The 20,051-nt window shown below is 37.4% G+C and overlaps 1 protein-coding gene across 1 annotated transcript in view; it reads right to left on the reverse strand.

The window, feature by feature from the left end:
• Nucleotides 1-20,051, reverse strand: part of DCDC1 (doublecortin domain containing 1) — a 415,749-nt gene that overhangs the window by 57,405 nt on the left and 338,293 nt on the right. Inside the window, exons 21-22 of the mRNA XM_057317241.1 lie at nucleotides 17,009-17,132; nucleotides 3,996-4,177 (exon numbers count right to left, since the gene is read on the reverse strand). Coding sequence (XP_057173224.1) covers nucleotides 3,996-4,177; nucleotides 17,009-17,132 — 306 coding nt within the window. The remainder of the gene's footprint in view (nucleotides 1-3,995; nucleotides 4,178-17,008; nucleotides 17,133-20,051) is intronic.

Raw genomic sequence — 20,051 nt, forward strand, 5'->3', positions numbered from 1 at the left:
TTGTTATTTGGAAGGTTGTTTATCACTGACTCGATCTCTTCATAATTAATTGGCCTGTTTAAGGAATCAATTTTTTCTGGTTTCAATCTTGGTAGTTTATAGGTTTCCAGGAAGGATTCCATCTCTTCCAGATTGATTAGTTTATTGGCATATAGCTGTTGATAAAAATTTCTAATAATCCTTCCAATTTCAATGGTGTTCGTCGTGACCTCTCCTTTTTCATTCATAATTTTAATAATCTGGGTCCTTTCTCTTTTCTTTTGGATAAGTCTTGCCAGTGGTCTGTCAATTTTATTGATTCTCTCAAAGAACCAACTTCTAGTCCTGTTGATCTGCTCCACTGTACTCCTGGTTTCTACTTGATTGATTTCAGCTCTAATTTTGGTCAACTGCTTCCTCGTGCGTGGATTAGGCCTGTCCCTCTGTTGCTGTTCCAGCTTCTTGAGGTGAGAATATAAAAACTGCATTTTAGATTTTTCTATTCTTTTGAGTGAGGCTTGGATGGCTATGTATTTCCCCCTCAGGACTGCCTTTGCAGTATCCCATAGGTTTTGGACTGTTGTATTTTCATTCTCATTGGTCTCCATAAATTGTTTAAGTTGATTTTTGATTTCCTGGTTTATCGAGTCATTCCTGAGCAGGATGGTTCTTAGTCTCCAAGTGTTTGAGTTTCTTCCAAATTTTTCCTTGTGGTTGAGTTCCAATTTCAGAGCGTTGTGGTCTGAGAATATGCAGGGGATAATTTCAATCTTTTGGTATCGGTTGAGACCTGTTTTGTGTCCCAGAACATGGTCTATTCTTGAGAATGTTCCATGGGCATTAGAATAGAATGAGTATTCTTTGGTTCTGGGGTGTAGTGTTCTATATATATCTATGAGGTCCAACTTGTCGAGTATGGCATTCAAAGCCTTTGATTCTTTGCTTAGTTTTTGCCAGGGTGTTCTGTCTATTTCTGATAGTGGAGTGTTGAGGTCCCCTACTATTAATGTATTTTTATTTATATGTCTCTTTATTCTGGTTAAGAGTTGGCTTATGTATCTTGCTGCTCCCCTGTTGGGGGCATATATATTTATAATTGTCATATCCACTTGTTGAATACTTCCCTTAAGAATAATATAGTGCCCTTCTGCGTCTCTAACTATAGTCTGTAGTTTAAAATCCAATTTATCTGATATGAGAATTGCTACCCCAGCTTTCTTTTGAGGTCCATTTGCGTGAAAGATGGTACTCCATCCCCTTACTCTCAGTCTGAATGCATCTTTGGGTTCGAAATGAGTCTCTTGTAGACAGCAAATGGATGGGTCATGTCTTTTTATCTAATCTGCAACCCTGTGGCATTTATGGGAGAATTTAAGCCATTAACATTAAGACTGAGTACTGAGAGATATGATTTTAATGATGCCATGTTGCCAGTAAAGTCTTTGTTTGTATTGGCTGTGACTTTCTGTTCTGTATCACTCTTGGGGCCTTTTTACTTTTACAGAACCCCCCATAATATCTCCTGTAGGGCTGGTTTCGTGGTTACAAAATTGGTTAGTGACTGGCGATTCTGAAATGTCTTTATTTCTCCATCAATTCTGAATGACAGCCTTGCTAGATAAAGGATCCTTGGCTGCATGTTTTTCTCTGAAAGAGCTTTAAATATGCTCCCCCAACCCTTTCTCTCATTCCAGGTCTGTGTAGACAGGTCTGACGTAATTCTGATGCCTTTGCCTTGGTACGTGAGAAATTTCTTTGCCCTGGCCGCTTTCAATACTGTATCCTTGCATCTAATATTTGCGAATTGCACTATGACGTGACGTGGCGTAGGTTTGTCGTGGTTGAGCTTGGGAGGGGTCCTCTCTGACTCTTGGACACGAATGTTTGTTTCCCTCGCTAGATTAGGGAAGTTTTCAGCTACAATTTGTTCAAATATCTCTTCTAGACCTCTGTTTTTCTCCACCCCCTCAGGGATGCCGATGATTCTAACATTGGATCTTTTCATTGAGTCAGTAATCTCCCGTAACCCGCATTCGTGGGCGTGGATTTTTTTAAGACCATCTTCTATTTTCATTTTTTCCTCTATTAACCCATCCTCCAATTCACTAACCCGTTCCTCTGCTTCTGCGACCCTGGCCGTCAGAGCCTCTAGTTTTGCCTGCATTTGGCTCATAGAATTTTTAATTTCTGTCAGATTCGCTCTCATTTCTGTCCTTAGGGATTCTATATTCTCAGTAACCTTTTCGTTAATAGTTTTTTCAATTCTACTCATCATTTTGACCATTGTTACTCTGAATTCCATTTCTGATACTTTGGTTACATCCATATCCATTATTTCTGTGGCAGAGGCCACAGACTCACTGTCTTTTCTTTGCTGGGGGGGGGGGGGCTTCTCCTTCTTGTCATTCTGATGAGGAGAGGTTGCGGGGTTGTCCAGAGCCCAAATTATTGACTGGGTCCCAGGCCGTGCCCCTTGTTTTATAGGGATCTGAGGGATGTGGGCTTCTTCTTTAAAGATTTTATTTATTTATTTATGTGGCATCCAACCAGCGAGAGAGGGAACACAAGCAGGGAGTGGGAGAGGAAGAAGCAGGCTCCCAGCGGAGGAGCCCGATGAGGGACTCCTTTCTGGAACGCCGGGATCACGCCCTAAGCCGAAGACAGGCGCTCAATGACTGCGCCACCCAGGCGCCCGGGTTGTGGGCTTCTTGATTTTTCAGTCTGCCTTCTGTGTTCTGGGGGAGGGGCCTGCCCCGCCGATACTCAGGCAGCCATGTTTGGGTAGAGTCTCCGTGTCCCCTGCGAGGGGGGATGGGGATGGGCACTCCCTGAGCCGGTATTTCCAGGCTTTTGTTCTCTGGCGGCTTTCCCTGGCGGTTTGCTGTGCCTCTTCTGAGAGTCAGAGCAGCAGCGGCTGAATTTCAGCCTCTGTCACAGAACAGAGGGATTGCGGCCCGTTCTCTACTAATGTTCTGGCCACTTTAACTCTGTTTCTGTTGGTGCTGCTCAACCCTGCAGCGTCCCGGGATGTGCGCCCCACACCCAGCGTCCCTGCCCTCACTTCCAGGGCCGGCGCGTCTCTGTCCTTTGTGTTTCTAATGCCGCCAGCCGCCAGCCGCCCCGCGCGCGCTCCCGGATCTCCCGGTCTCACTCTAGATCCAGTGAGCACACCGGGATTCCGGGGTTCCGCGAGATGCCTGGTGGCGCGCGCACCCGGCTCCCGGTCTCAGTCTGCTGTTTTGCGGGTGCCGACCACGAGCCCGCCCGCTCCCCCATGCAGGTGGCTACCGCTTCCCGGCGCCCGAACACGGCGGCTCCCTCCCCCTTCCGTTTATCTTCCAATATCTGGGCACAGTTTCATGGCTCCCCGCTTCGTACCTCAATACTCAGCGCTGGAGATGTTCATTTGTAGAGATCCAGATGCATCTTCCTGCGTCTCAGGCTGGTTCCGTGGTTGTTTAGGCTGGTCTGGTACCTATCCAGCTCGACTCAGGGGACCGGCTGAAAACGGTGTCTCCTACTCCTCCGCCATCTTAACTCCTCCTCCAGAATGACCTATTTCTAACTCATTATTTTCTCCTGTGCTTAGCCTCAATCAGAAGAGCTAAAATTAAGTTCCTGACAAGTTTTAATTAAATCTCAGTCTTTCTTTTTATCTCCAAATATCAACATGGGAGCCCTTTTTATTTATTAATTTATTTATTTTAAAGATTTATTTATTTATTAGAGAGAGAGAGTGAGCAGAGGGAGGAGCTAAGGGAGAGGGAGAGAGAGAGAATCTCAAGCAGACTCCCCACTGAGAGCAGAGCATGAGGCGGGGCTCAATCCCAGGACCCCACAACCCTGAGATCATGACTAGGGCCAAAATCAAGAGTTGGTAATAACCAACAGAACCACCCAGGTGCCCCGGGAGCCCTTTTTAAAAATAAACACAGAATCCTTTCAGAAACGCATCCATAATGAAGACAAAAATTTGTAGAAATTAGAAACAAGAAGTATGAGCAAAGTGTTCTTACTGCATTTTCCGTCCAGGTGAGACGTATGGACCAATTATAACAAAGGCTCTATTTTTATTCTTGTCTCCGTTCCGCAAAACTCTGAGCCTCACAGGGACACACAGCTCCGGGGTCTTACAGATGGATTTCCTCATGGGAGGACTGTTTGGAATAAGCAGTCCTTCTATTGGCCAATCAAACTCCTTCAGAAAGAAATGACAAAGAATGTGATGATTATTAAGAAGAGTCATTTCTACATATAAAAAATATTAAACACAAAACTTATACTTTTAATTTTTCATTCATGCATCAAAAAATGTATTGGGCATCTAAGATGTTCCAGACAATTCTAATTGATGTTTTATTTAACTAAAAAGGAAGAATTTTAAGATTAGTAGTTTTTAAAATGTTTGTAAAACCTGTGTTGTGTTACAACATAAAAGACTTAGTTCCTCTTAGAGAATCATCATTCTAAAATGATAAAACTGAATTAACTTACGATGGTTCTTGCTTGTATGTGAAGTATCTTTACTCAATGTGAAGAATGTATGAAAAGTGGTATCATAGCCTAAAATAGTATTATCTTAAACTAGATCTTTTGGCAAAGAATACATTTGAGGAACTCTCCAAAAACCAGAATGAGATGACAAAAGAACTTAGACAAATTTCCTGTTTCAGTCACAGAACTCACTCTTACTGTGTATCTTCCATTCATTTATTTATTAATTCATGCATTTTCTAAATATTGATTGATGGTTTACTATATTCCAGGCACAGTGGTAGGCACTGGAAATAAAACTGAACAAGACAGAATACTTTTCCACAAGGAGTTTCCAGCAGATCTTCAGAAACTTAACTAGAAATAAACTGGCAATTACAATAGTATAAGTCTAATAGCAACAGAGTACTGGGTGTGATGGGATGACATAGGAAGAGAACCTAACTTAGAAATGCCATGTAGTGGAGCTGACGCCTCAGTAGGAATTAGGGCAGTAAAGGAAAGGTAAAAGGACAGGGCAGAGTGTATGTACAAGACTTAAGGATTAACAGAACATGGCATCTTGGGGATAAAGAGAGGGAAGGATTAATGGCTCCCAGATTTGTAGTTTGAGCAACTGGGTGGATGGTATGGCCAGTCACAAAAATAAACGTTTGTGGAAGAAGCGTAAATGGGGGAACAGATGATCAGAGATGATGTCGTTAGGCAAGATCTCAATTTTTTCATTTTTTTCTATCTGCAAAAACAATTGTCCTGGCAGCAATTAATCCCCAACTAATCTGCAATGACCATCCTGTAAAATATCACAATTCCATATAAGTGTGCATCTGTTTCTATGCGTTGTTTTCTCTTCAATTGTTGATTTTCCTACCCTGTACAGTGCCACAGGGCCACAGTGATTACAATACCTTTATATTTAACAAGTTTTGATATTTGATAGGCAACTCTCCCCACCTTGTTATTCTTCTTTGGAAATTGTATTTTTTTTATAGATTGTTGAATTAAACTTGCTAATATTTTCTTTAGGATTTTTGAAATGAAATTAAAGTGCAATTTTCTTATACGAATCATGTCAGGGTTGGTATTAAGTTTATCCCACACTCATGAAATGAGTTAGAAAGTGTTGCTGCTTCTTTATATTCTGAAATACTCGGCTTCTTATACATTTGGTAGAATTTGCCAATAAAACTGTTTAGTATTGTTGTTCTCTTTGTGGGAAGATTTTAACTATTGATTCTATTTCTTCTACGATTATTGGATTATTCAGGCTTTCTGTTTCTTCTTGATTCCATTCTAAGTTACGTAAGTGTGCGAACTTGACTATTTATCTAAATTATAATATTTATTAGCATAAAGTTACTTATAATATCCTTATTATCTTCTTAATCTCTCAGTATCTGTATTTGTATCTTTCCTTTTTTTTAATATTATTTACCTTTACTATTTCTTTCTTAATCAGTGTGGCCAGGTATATCCATTTTATTAATGTTTTCAAAGCAACCAATTTTTGACTTTGTTGATTCTGTTTTGTATGTATCACATACTGTAACAATTTCTGTTTTTGTAATTCCTATTTCCTTCCTTCTAATTCTTTGAGTTCATTTTGCTATTATTTTCCTAACCTTTCAAATTGGAAGCTTATAAAATTAATTTTTAGCCTCTCCTCTTTTGCAATTTAAGTATTTAAGGTTAAACATTTCCTTCAAGTACAATCTAGCTGCATCTCACACAATTTGCTTTGATTCTAAATACAGTATTTCCTTTTAAAATGTTTGTCATGATTTCTTCTTTGTCCCATGAGTTAAAATGTCTATTTAAATGTCCCAATATAGGGACTATTTATTTATTTATTTATTTATTTTTAACCTAATCCATCAGCAAAACCTGCTTCCACTTTCAAAATATATCTACGACCCATCTACTCTTCATCACCTCCACCACCCTGGTCCACTAGTTTCTCTCACCTACAAATGGCAAAAGCCTTCTAACTACTTATTCCTACTTCCACCTTAGCCACTTTCTACTCCATTATCATAATGATCTTACTAATGCTTAAGTCAGAGCACATCATTCCTCTGATTCCTCTGTTCCAAACTCTCCAGTGGCTTCCCATTTTACTAAGAGCCAAATGTTTTAAAATGGCATACAAGGCTCTGCAGAATCTGTATCTCATCTTTTCTCTCTGGTCTTATCTCCCGCTGCTCTCCCCCCTACTCATGCTACTGTTGCCATATTTACCTCATTGTTCCTCAAAGACATCATTTCAGGTTATTTGCATTTCTTCTCATGTCAAGAGAGCTGCTTGTTTTACAGGTTTTTGCTCAAGTATCACCTCAATGAAGCCTTCCCAGGTCAATCAAAAATTCCAAATCCTGTCCTGCCTCACCCACCCCCCACAACATCCCCTACCTCCTATCCTTGCTTCTATTTTATTCTTCATTCCTATCATTGACTAACATTCCGAAGAGCATCTCGTGAAGAGGCTAAGAGCTTGGGCTCTAGAGCCAGACTTCCTGAATTTGAATTTTTGACCCATCATTCTTGTTATGTAACCTTGGGCAAACCTTTGACCTAAAAGAAATGGAAGCTGATGGATAAATTCTTTCTGTTTTCTCCTCCAGGAGACACTCTCCTAAGATCACTGTTTAAATGGTTTCTTGGAGGACAGCTTGATAGCGCATTCTTATATTAGTTCTCCTTCCTTTCCTGCTTGTCCCTGGGACTGCACATCCTAATAATGTAGTGGCACATAAGACATTTGTCTCAGGTTCTGCTTTCTGAAGAGTCCAAGTAAAGACACCATAATCCACATGAACTATAAATGGAAGAAGTTTCCTAAACTATAAATGGAAGAAGTTTCCTAAGGTTTCCTAAAGGCGATATGGGTACCAAAGGAGGAAGAAGTCAGGATAGGCAGGCAGAAAGCTCAGACAATCACTACGGGGTGGTCCTACCATCCTAGCAGTGTCTAACTGACATGACAAAGATAAAGATACAGGTGGGCTGGGGAGACATGTTGGCCTGTTAGACTAATACAGACCAAGATACATGGCCATTAGTTTATGGAAAAGGAGACCATTTTTTAAAAGCTAGTATAATATGGAAAATTTACTAATTTATATTCTCTTAAAAATTTTAGAATCTTTCAATTATATTGAACAATCAATCACATAGTACAAAAAAAACGGGGGTTTTAAATAAGTTATAAACAAAGTCTGAAGGTTGTGGAAATTAAATATTCTGAAATGACATCCAATTATAATGCCCTAATTTGTTTGTGAAATGAGTGAGTAAATAACATTAATTGCATTTAATTAGGAGAAAACAGTATACATAAATGTTTAAAAATCTCATGAGTCCTTTTCAGTTTAGTATTTTTTTCCTTTATATTTCAATATAATACTTTGTTCAGTAAATATGTTCATAATAATGGCATACAATGAGTCTAACTTATCACACTTCTAAACAAGCAAAATTTGAATTAATAAAATCTTTCCATATCCTGACCTCCACTGAGGACCTTTTACCTATATGGATTTAAGTTGCAAAGCGCAGACTATAAAGTGTTTATATAGCCATGTATCTTTTATTATAAATGGAGCAACAGCAATAAAGGCTGTTCTCTCTTACTAGAGTTACTGGAAGGAAATATGACAAACTCATTGTATTGTTTCATTTGAGATGTTCCAGTTATATAAAGATTTCACTTAATGTGAGGGATGGTGAAAGAGTGGATTTGCATAACTTCTTTAAGAAGTAAGTTCACGGGGGTGCCTGGGTGGCACAGCGGTTAAGCCTCTGCCTTCGGCTCAGGGCGTGATCCTGGTGTTATGGGATCGAGCCCCACATCAGGCTCCTCCGCTATGAGCCTGCTTCTTCCTCTCCCACTCCCCCTGCTTGTGTTCCCTCTCTCGCTGGCTGTTTCTGTCTCTGTCTAATAAATAAATAAAATCTTTAAAAAATTTTAAAAAAAATTAAAAAGAAGTAAGTTCAGGACTTACCTGTAACTCTTTTACAAAAAAGCTATTAAGTATTTCAGAGCAAATCAACATTTGCCCAAGTTTTAGACATAAATGATCATGAAACTAGAGCCAGATAAATGGGAGAGATGGGGGATAATAGCATTCTCATTAAAAAGTTACTGTCACATTGACTGGAAATCCTAGCCATAGCAATCAGACAACAAAAAAAAAACAAAAGTCATCCAAATTGATAAGGAAGAAGCAAAACTTTCACTATTTGTGAATGACATGATACTCTACATAGAAAATCCGAAAGAATTCACCAAAAAACTGCTAGAAAAGGGGCACCTAGGTGTCTCAGTCGGTTAAGCATCTGCCTTAGGCTCAGGTCATGACCCCAGGGTCCTGGGATTGAGCCCCGCATCAGGCTCCCCGAATCTGCTTCTCCCCTGCTTGTGCTCTCTTGCTCACTCTCTTTCTCAAATAAATAAATAAATAAAATCTTAAAAAAAAAAACAACCCTGCTAGAACTGATAAACAAATTCAGTAAAGTCACAGAATACAAAATCAATTAACAGAAATCTATTGCATTTCTATACACTAATAATGAAACAGCAGAAAGAGAAATTAAGAAAACAATCCCAATTACAATTGCACCAAAATGATAAGATACCTAGGAATAAACCTAACCAAAGAGATGAAAGACCTGTATTCTGATAGGCTGGTGATGGGTAGTAAGGAGGGCACGTATTGCATGGTGCACTGGGTGTTATACGCAAGTAATGAATCATGGAACTTTACATCAAAAAACTAGGGATGTACTGTATGGTGACTAACATAATATAATAAAAAATTATTATTATTAAAAAAAAAGAAAAAAAAAGACAAAAAAAGACCTGTATTCTGAAAACTATAAAACACTGATGAAAGAAACTGAAGATGACACAAAGAAATGGAAAGACATTCTATGCTCACACATTGGAAGAACAATCATTGTTAAAATGTTTATACTACATGAAGCAATCTACACATTTAATGCAATCCCTATCAAAATACCAACAGCATTTTTCACAGAACTAGAACAAACATTCCTAAAATTTCTACAGTACCACAAAAAACCCCAAATAGCCAAAGCAATCTTGAAAAAGAAAAGCAAAGCTTGAGGCATCACAATTCTGGACTTCGAGTTGTATTACAAAGCTGTAGTGATCAAAACAGTATAGTAGTGGCACAAAAAGAGACACATAAATCAATGGAATAGAATAGAAAACCCAGAAATAAACCCACAACTATGTGGTAAATTAATCTTCATCAAAGCAGGAAAGTGTATCCAATGGGAAAAAGTCTTTCCAACAAATGGTGTTGGGAAAACTGAACAACAACATGCAAGACAATGAAACTGGACGCCTTTCTTACATCAAACAAAAATAAATTCAAAATGGATTAAAGACCTCAATGTAAGACCTGAAACCATAGAAACCCTGGAAGAGAACAGACAGTAACTTCTCTGGCATCAGCTATAGCAACTTTTTTCTAGGTATGTTTCCTGAGGCAAGAGAAACAAAGCAAAACTACATTAAAATAAAAAGCTTCTGCACAGCAAAGGAAACAATCAACAAAACTGAAAAGCAACCTGTGGCATAGGAGAAGATATTTGCAAATGACATATCCAATAAAGGCTTAGTATCCAAAATATAAAACACCCCGAAAAACAAATAATCCAGTTAAAAAGTAAGAAGACATAAACAGACAACTCTCCAAAGAAGACATACAGATGACCAACAGACACGTGAAAAGATGCTCATCATCACTTATCATCAGAGAAATGTAAATCAAAACTGTAAGAAGATACCACCTCACACCTGTCAGAATGCTAACTAAAATTAGCAACACAGGAAAAAACAGATATTGGCAAGGATGCAGAGAAAAAAGAACCCCCTTGCACTGTTGGTGGGAATGCAAGCTGGTGAAGCCACTCTAGAAAACAGTATGGACGTTCCTCAAAAAGTTAAAAATAGAACAACCTTATGATCCAGCAATCACACTACTGGGTATTCACTCAAAAAAACAAAAAACAAAACAAAACCTAAAAAACCCACTAGTTCAAAGGGATACATGTACCCCTATGTTATAGCAACATTATTTACAATAGTCAAATTATGGAAGTAGCCCAAGTGTCCACTGATTGATGAATAGATAAAGAAGATGTAGTACACACACACACACACACACACACACACACTTATACACAATGGAATACTATTCAGCCATAAAAAATGAAATCTTGCCATTTGCAATGACATGGTGGAGCTAGAGAGTATAATGCTAAGGGAAATAAGTCAGTCAGAGAAAGACAAATACCATATGATTTCATTCATATGTGGAATTTAAGAAACAAAACAAATAAGCACAGGGGAGAAAAGAAAGAGAGAAAGAGAGGGAGGGAGAGAGAGAGACAAACCAAGAAACAGATTCTTAATTATAGAGAACTGATTAAGGAGGGCACTTATTTTGATGAGCACCAGGTGGTGTATGGAATTGTTGAATCACTATATTGTACACCTGAAACTATATTACACTTATGTTAACTAACTAAATTAAACTAAAAACTTTAAAAAGTTATTCTCACATTGAAGTCTTGGTGTAAAATAGCTAATATTCCTTCCTTCCTTCTTCTCCCTCCCTCCCCCCTTTCTCTCTTTCTCTCCCTTCCTTTCTTTCTTCCTTCCTCCTTCCCTCCCACCTTCTTTCTTTCTTTCTTTCTTTCTTTCTTTCTTTCTTTCTTTCTTTCTTTCTTTCTTTCTTTCTTTCTTTTCTTTTCTTTTCTTTTCTTTCTTTCTTTCTTTCTTTCTTTCTTTCTTTCTTTCTTTCTTTCTTTCTATTATGGAAGGGAAAAGCAAGAGGAACAAGATGCTCCCTTGAGGTTAGTCTGTGAGAACTGTCAACTCAGAGGTTCAATGTGGAACTTAGATTTTTTTTTTTTCAATATTGCATGCATGCTGTATTTCTGGTAAACTTATCTGGACTGTGCTATCATAGCTCCTAGTTATTTTTTGATCCTTTCACTTCCTAAGCTCTCATGGAAGTAGGAATCACTATAGACATTGCCTTTAGCACCACTGTAGCATTGCTGACTTCAGAGGGCTTCCTTTGCATTCCAGTTAGATGAAGTAAGCCCAAAGATCTTCTCTTTAATATGAGACATCACAGAACCTAATCCAATCTATGACCAAACACTGGCAGTTCTTTGTTTAAGCTACTTTAAAACCTTGTTCTGGTATTTAAGGCACTTTTACTTCATCATCCATGGAAATAGAAATATGCTATCGGGATAGTGAAGGACAACAAAAACATGTATAATTCATTAATAAGCATGGAATGCTGTTTCCTCCCCCACATTTTCACCACTGGAATTCTTATGTTCTCATTCATTTCTTTATTGGTTTTCTCTGTGCTCACAATATTCCATGGTATGGCTGTATTGTCAGGAGATGGGCCCTGGTGCTCCCTTAAGTGGATAATTCTGCTTTTTCTCTCTCACACAACAAGAAACAGCCTGTGTTTCTTTGGGGAGTCCAGCTCTTAACTAGTGATCTAAATTTCTTAGTCAAACTGGTCCACCCTCATCTATTTGTTATTAATAAACTAATAGATTCTTCAATTCTCTGTCTTGGGTCTTCTTACACCTCCCTTTTATGCCCTTATAGTACCAGCTAATAATCATAATCTTTTAACAAATTACTAAAATGTGTACTTCTAACTATTTTGTTTAACGTGGGCCTCTTCTAATAGTTATATTTTAATTTAACAATTTGGAAATTTTAGGGGGTGCCTGGGTCCCTCAGTTGGTTAAGCATCCAACTTTTGATTTTGGCTTAGGTCATGATCTCAAGGTCGTGAGATTGAGCCCCGAATCGATCCCAAGACCCCAGGACCCTGAGATAATGACCTGAGCCGAAACCAAGAGTCAGCTGCTTAACCAACTGTGCCTCTGACCATATGACTGAACAAACTGACTCAACCAACAGCCTTGATTTCTGAGGAGCTAAACTTTTTCTGTGAGTTTCTTCTTTCTCCCTTCCTTGTCTTTTATTCATTAAGTCTGCCTTCTTCCTTTTCTGGTTCTTTCCTTTTTGACACGCAGCCTATACTTCTTAAACTGTAAGCTGCATGAAGGTAGCAACCATTATCTCCCTCCTTGCTCTGTCTGCATTGCCTAAATGTATGATAAATAATGGTTAGATAGGATGTAAGGTTAGAAGATTAAATCTGGGGGCGCCTGGGTGGCGCAGCGGTTAAGCGTCTGCCTTTGGCTCAGGGCGTGATCCCGGTGCTCTGGGATCGAGCCCCACATCAGGCTCCTCCGCTGGGAGCCTGCTTCTTCCTCTCCCACTCCCCCTGCTTGTGTTCCCTCTTTCGCTGGCTGTCTCTATCTGTCAAATAAATAAACAAAATCTTAAAAAAAAAAAAAAGAAGATTAAATCTGGAGTAAGTTTGATACATATGCTTATAGTGACCAAAATGTTCTGAATCCCCACAATATGAAGTCACATTTCCTAACTGCAGTTTATTTACCTGGAAAGTCCTTTCAAGCAAAATATTAATTGCATTTCATTATATACTGATAATACCATCTTTTTGTTTAAAAATTCAATTCTGTAGAAATGGGACTGGAAGAAAATATGGTTCCCTCATTTTATCTAAATGGATCCAGACCTTAAATGAAATAGATCGTATTTGAGTAAGAACTATTTGAGTTCCCTGCTTGGTAAGTATTTTTTTCTCTTCCTCAAACATTGCAAGAACTAACTGTACTCTTAGGCTGAGTCATTTTGAAATACATGGTCAATTTGTCTTACTTCAGCTAATTTAGTGCCTTAGTCCTTTCCATTCAGTTTTAAAATGAGGACCAGAGTTTTGTTGGGGTATAGTATTATCTCTCCACCCAAAAGCTATTACTCTGTTTGATGGCTATAGAACTTTGGAGCAGTCCATTTCCATTCCTAAAACCATTTAGTTGCCAAATCTCAGGCCATTAGCAAAAATGTATCTTTTTAATGGTAAGTTTTAAAGGAACCAGGTTAACTTAGGTTTCCTAATATAATTACCATACATCATTTAAAGCAATTAATTAATTAACCAAATTACTTTACTTATATACTGAGGTTTGAAATGTAAGCACAATATTGTGAAATTTGCAATAATTATAATTTTCTCTCTTTTCCTACATAAGAAAGAACACTTCCATGTGAGGCATCCTTGTCCACCTCCCACCCCATTGGGTGGTGGAAACTTGATATCCCAATTAGAAGTGTTCCAGTATCTGCCAACTTAAAACAGCAGGTTTTTTTAATTTAATTTTTTTATTATGATATGTTATTCACCATACGATACATCATTAGCTTTTGATGTAGTGTTCCATGATTCATTGTTAGCATATAACACCCAGTGCTCGGTGCAATATGTGCCCTCCTTAATACCCTTCACCAGGCTAGCCCATTCCCCCACCCACCTCCCCTCTAAAACCCTCAGTTTCTTTCCCGGAGTCCATAGTTTCTCATGGTTCATCTCCCTCTCTGTAAAACAGCATTTTTTATTTGTTTTTTAAGCTTTCGTATACATATTCAACCAAACTGAAGTTTCAAATTTCTTACCAGAACTGTTGTTTCCTTTCAGGGATATACCTCCTCCTTTCCCCTTCCTCAGTGTGGTTTCTGGTACGTGAAAGTTCAACAAACTGTACACCCTTGGGATAGGGGTCCACAGTCTATATGTGAGTACTTGGCCTTGATCCTCGGAGGCCTCTAACTATGTGCCTCTTGTGCTCTTTGGCCACTGGGCAACCTGCTGGCTTCTGACCACCACCAATTAAGGTATAAATTATCCTGCCTGCTCTTTTGGTTTTAGCCTCTGTTTTTCCTGAACCTCTGGAGAAAAATCTACAATTAATGCAATTCGTAGGGTTTTATTTTCTTGGCTTATTCTGAGCCTATTGGTCTCTCGATGCCACTTCCCGACCCTTGGCTCCATGCTGGCTATCACTAGTGCTACAAACCCGAGTCTCAGACATATAATTCACCTAACCACTGGTCAGGCTGTCCAACCCTCAGCCTCCAATATTTTGAAGAACTCCTTTTTCATTCAACAAAACTCAACTATCTAACTTGTTGCTTTACTACTGAACATAAGAACATCTAACTGTAAGTCTAAATATAAGAACATCTTTGGGGCCTAAGTATTGACTTCTTGGTTTCAGACTATCTGTCTTTTTCCTAAAGTGCTGAGACTCATTTAATCAGTGAGGAGGCATAGGAAATTATGATTTAAGAGGAAAGAGAAAACTTGATTGAAACCAGAAAACATGACAAAACAACGAAAAAAATCAGGAGAAAATATTTTAAAAATATCTTTAGAGCACATCACTGACATAGCAATAAAGCAAGATATACCAGAGACCCAGAGAGGTAAACAGAGTGCTGAAACTGGGTTTTATTTTTAGGAAATTTGCCAAACCCCAATGAATTTGAGTTTCTGCTTCCATGGTCTTACAGGGGAAGGACACAGAAGACAAATTTCAGGACCTAGCTAACATGGGAGATCTAACAGAAAACTTCCCTCATAAAACAAGTCACAATAGGCTAAATATCATTGAAAAGGCAAGCCAGAAATAATACCCTCCAGGTGGCTCCAAGTAAACTAGATTGTCTCAAACATTTTTTCTTATAGAAGAGAAAAAATAATCTTCATTAAGAATCATAACACAGGCTGACCCTCACTTGTAGTTTAAAATACATGAGATAGGGGTGCCTCAGTGGCTCAGGTCATGAACCCAGGGTCCTGGGATCAAGCCCTGAGTCGGGCTCCCTGCTCAGTGGGAAGCCTGCTTTTCCCTCCCCCACTCCTCCTGCTTGTCTTCTCTCCTTCTCTCTCTCTCTCTCTCTCTCTCTCACTGTCTGTCAAATGAATAAATAAAATCTTTAAAAAACAAATAAGAAAATAAAAAATAAAATACATGAGATGAAGCTACAGAGAAAATTAATTATCTGAAAGAAATATGTCTGAAAACATGATGTAAAAATGTACCACAAAGAGACAAAGACATGAAAACTATGAAAGAGAGGTTGAGAGACGTGCAGGTCAAAATAAGAAGCTCTAGCTTACACCTAATCACGGTTTTCTGTAAAGAATGGAATGAGAGGATATAAAAGAGATAATATTTGATAATGGGTGAGAAACTTCCAGAAATGATGCACGATACCAAGCCACAGTGTCAAGAACCCCAAGCAGGAACAATAAAAAGAAATCCTCTCTCAGACATTTTGTGGTGAAACTGAAAAATACCAAGGAAAGGAAAGATACTAAAAGCTATCAGAGAAAAGAGAGATTGCCTTCAAAGGAATAACATTTAGGATGATACATGACTGCTGGATAGTAACAATGGAAGGTGGAAGTCAGTGATGACATCTTCCATTTGCTAAGTGAAAATACCTTATATAAAGGAGGGCAAAAAGACATTTTCATATAAGTAAAAACTGAGAGAGTTTGCTACCAGTAACTAAAAGAAAGGTATACGAGGTAGAAGGAAAGTAATCACAGGTGGAAGAACTGAGATGTAAGAAGGAATTATAACAAGAAAGTGGAAAAAATGGGGTTAAAGCTAAATAAACATTTGCTACCTATAACAATTTAATATTTTGTGGAAGTTTCAAAAAGATAAATTTCATGACAATAAGTTACAAATCGTGTGATTGAAGTTAAGATTTTCTAGTGTTCTTGATTATTTCCGAGAAAAGTAAATAACATTTGTTAACTTTATATTTTGATCATTTACATATGCAAACTGAAACATTCAGAGTAATAATAAAAAAGAATGGAAATGGAATGTACAATTTCCAAACTAGTAGAGAGGAAAATATAATGAGAAAAAAAATCAATCTAAAAGAACATAAGAATGGAGAAAAAATGAAACACAGGAAAAGCAGTACAAATAGAAAGCAAATAATAATCCAAATATATTTGTTATGACAATAAATAGACAAGACCAAATCCTTTAGTTTAGAGATAAAGATTGTCAGATAATTGTTTTTATATTAACTATATACTGATTATTAGAGACCCTCCTAAAACAGAAGACTATCAAAATATAAAAAGTAAAAGGATGGAAAGAAGATATATTAAGCAAATAATAATAATAATAATTAGCTGGGCTATTTCTATTAATATGGCATAATTGAGACTTTTTTTTTACTAGAGCCAGGGAGAGTCTCTACATAATGATTAAAGTTTCAATTCACTAGGGAGAAATAATATTTCTAAGTATGTATGTGTCTAAGAACTAAATTTAAAAATACATAAAGTAAAATTTGACAGTCTACAAGAAGAAATAAGTTCATTTTCATAATGAAAGACTTAAACACACCTTTCTAATGAATTGCTACAAAAACAGAATTAATTCATCTCTTGCACCTAACAACTATAATTTAAAAGATTCATGGAAATTTTCAGAAAAATTGAGCACATATTGGGCCTAAAAGGAAATCTCAACAACCACCTCTTATACTAAAAGATACAACCTCATTAAGTTGTCCACTGGGAAGAACTGGCCACATGTAGGTAAGCTTGTTCCAGAGAGGATTTTCAACTTTGGAATGTTTCCACTGGCCTGGCTTATTAGTCCCTTCATGTTTTATGGCCCACCTAAAACAAAATAAGAAACAAAAAGGAATTTAGTAAGATTACATATCACTTCAAAATATTTTTAAAAATCAGGAAAAATTGGCAATGTCATAACTGACAGTGGAATTTGAGGCAAAAGTCAAAGTAACCATTTTATAATAACAATGACTTAAATAACAATACTAACAGAAAAAAATCAAGCAAAACTTTTTAGACATTCAAAGAGAAACTGACATAAACACAATTATTGTGAGAGACATCACTACAAGACCAACAGATTATAAACCACCAGGTAAATTTTTCTAGGGTAACAAATAAGGATATTAAATATCTGACTGGTATAACTAATAAATGTAAGTATGATAATTTACTTATATTCATTGTAGCCTACTAACAGAAAATACCTTTCTCAACAATTCTTTGAACATTTGTAGTATTTGCCACATACTAACAATGTAAGCTTAAATACAGTTTTAAAATGAAAATTAAAAAGCCACACTTTGTGGAAAATGATAGAATAAAAGTAGATATAAATAAAAGTTTAAATTTACAACTCCAATCACATAATTTAAAAAACACATTCTCAGGGCACCTGGGTGACTCAGTCTGTTAAGCATCTGCCTTTTGCTCAGGTCATGATGCCAGGGTCCTGGGCTTGAGCCCCACGTCGGGCTCCCAGCTCAGCAGGGATCTTGCTTCTCCTTCTTGCCCATTGCTAGTGCTCTCTCTCTCACTCTCTCTCTCTCAAATAAATAAAACCTTTAAAACAAACAAACAAAACACATTCTCTCTCCCCAAATACTATTATATCATATAAAGAAAAAAATAATATGATCAATAGCTGTTTAGAAAGCAATGAAAATAAGAATCATGAAAACATATAATATAGAATTACATTCAAAGGTAAATTCATAATGTTAAGTGGTTTTTTTATTAAAAGCCAAATTGAAAAGGAGAACTAATAAACATTCAAGTCAATTATTTTAAAGTATATATAAAATTGTCCCATGGAAAACAGATGAAAGGAAATAATATTCAAATAGAAATAAATAAATTAGAAAATAGAACATCAGTAGAATGTTTCAAAGAAATGTTTTTGAAATAAAAATAAAATAGCAAATCTCTTGCAAATAAATCTAGATTACTATAATACAAACCAAATGGAAGATTGAGCTAACTATTTAGCATAGAAAAGATTGAAAGAGTATATTATGCACGTGTAAGTTAACAAATGCAAAAATTCTGATGGAAATAAATGATTTTTTAAAAAACCTCACAGATTTGAAACAGAAAATAAAGAACATGCCCTTGCTCACATAACTTCACAGGTCATGGAACAGATCATTTTCATGCTATATAAAATATTTTAAACCATAAATATAAAGAAAACTGGTTAATTTCTTCCATGAAGGAGAGATAATCTTCATAATAAAGTCTATTGCTGGTAATTTAAGAAGTAATACAGTAATTTTACCTAAAATTAAAGATGTAAAATTCCTAAATCAATATTAGCCAATAAAATTTAACATTATGGCAAGAGAAAAATTACTATATATAGCTAAGTCCATACTGAGCCTGGAGAGGAAATGATGGACACTTACTAATATAATAAATCACTAATTAATGAGTGAGACTACAAGAAGCAACCCACTTATACTTTTTGAGCATATGTGATGGTCATTGGAGCCTTAAAGTTTTGTGAAATAGCCCAACCCCATCAGAACCATCTGCAGTACTCAATCTCCCATAAGCTTGATGGAAATTCTTGGGGCCTGGGCAGCAAGGGGTGGGGTGGCAGGAAACACCTGTTCCTTACCAACATGGAACCAAGTGGAACCAAGTTGAGGGCTCTTATAAGCCAGGGCATATAGCCCCTGTGTTACATTTCTCTTCTTCTCTCAGTGAAATCATGTTTTATTTTCCCACAATGCCTCCCAGAGTGTTAGCTACATACATTAAATACCAACGACCTCAAATGAAGTCTAAGGAGAAATGGAAAGCTCATTCATTCAGACAATATATTTGAACTATGGGAAAATGAATAAACCTCAGAAGGTGGTAAGCTCCTGCTATTGCTGGTGAAAATGACAGGAATACACAAAATTAGTTCACATCAATTTTTATTTTTCTGAATACCTGACAATCTCCTAAGGATCTGCTTCCATTGCAAACCTCTCTAGTTGTAGTTTTTTTCATCCACGTCTCGAGTTCTCCTGGCCCTGAAGGTGTATGTGGAAGCTCTCTTTCTTGCTCCTCATAACCACTTCCAGACTGCAAAGGTCTTTGCTTCGAAGCACATAACAGTAGACCAGAGCACCTATTATCCTCCCTTGTTGCATTCATATCAGTTTTTCTGTATCCTTCTCTCTCATTTATTGAAGATTTTACCATCCTGGGTTGCTTTTGTTCTCTCCCTCTCTGTTCCTGTAATCATTCAGTGTCTTTTAAATATCTAAATAGACAATCTCCCCTGGCCTCTCAGTGCCTCTAATGATCTTAACTCCATTTCATATCAGCTACCCTTCCCATGAACACAGACTCAAACTGGTCATTACAAAGAACTAGACCACTTCAAAAATTGCAATTGCAAGAAGCCCACCTTCTCACCACCATCTCCCTTTTCTCTAGTTCACATATTTAAGCATCCCACTCTAACAATTCTTCACTCTTGCCAGATGCTCCAAACCATTGTTTCTTTCACCTTGTCACACTCCATACCTCCCTGCCAGCACTACTCTTCCTGCTATACTTAGCTAGGATTCATGGTTCAGCATAACAGCCACCCTCTTGTCCTGACTCACTGCCGTACTCTTCCTTCTTTGTGGTCAATTTTTAAAAAATAGAAACCAACCCCTGGTTCAATTCTTTACCTACTATAGGTTTATACTTCAACAGTTGAACAGTGGCTAGAGAAAACACCTAAGAAACTATGAATGGAAT

Source organism: Ursus arctos, unplaced genomic scaffold, assembly GCF_023065955.2.
Source record: "Ursus arctos isolate Adak ecotype North America unplaced genomic scaffold, UrsArc2.0 scaffold_23, whole genome shotgun sequence".
NCBI classification, from domain to species: Eukaryota; Metazoa; Chordata; class Mammalia; order Carnivora; family Ursidae; genus Ursus; species Ursus arctos.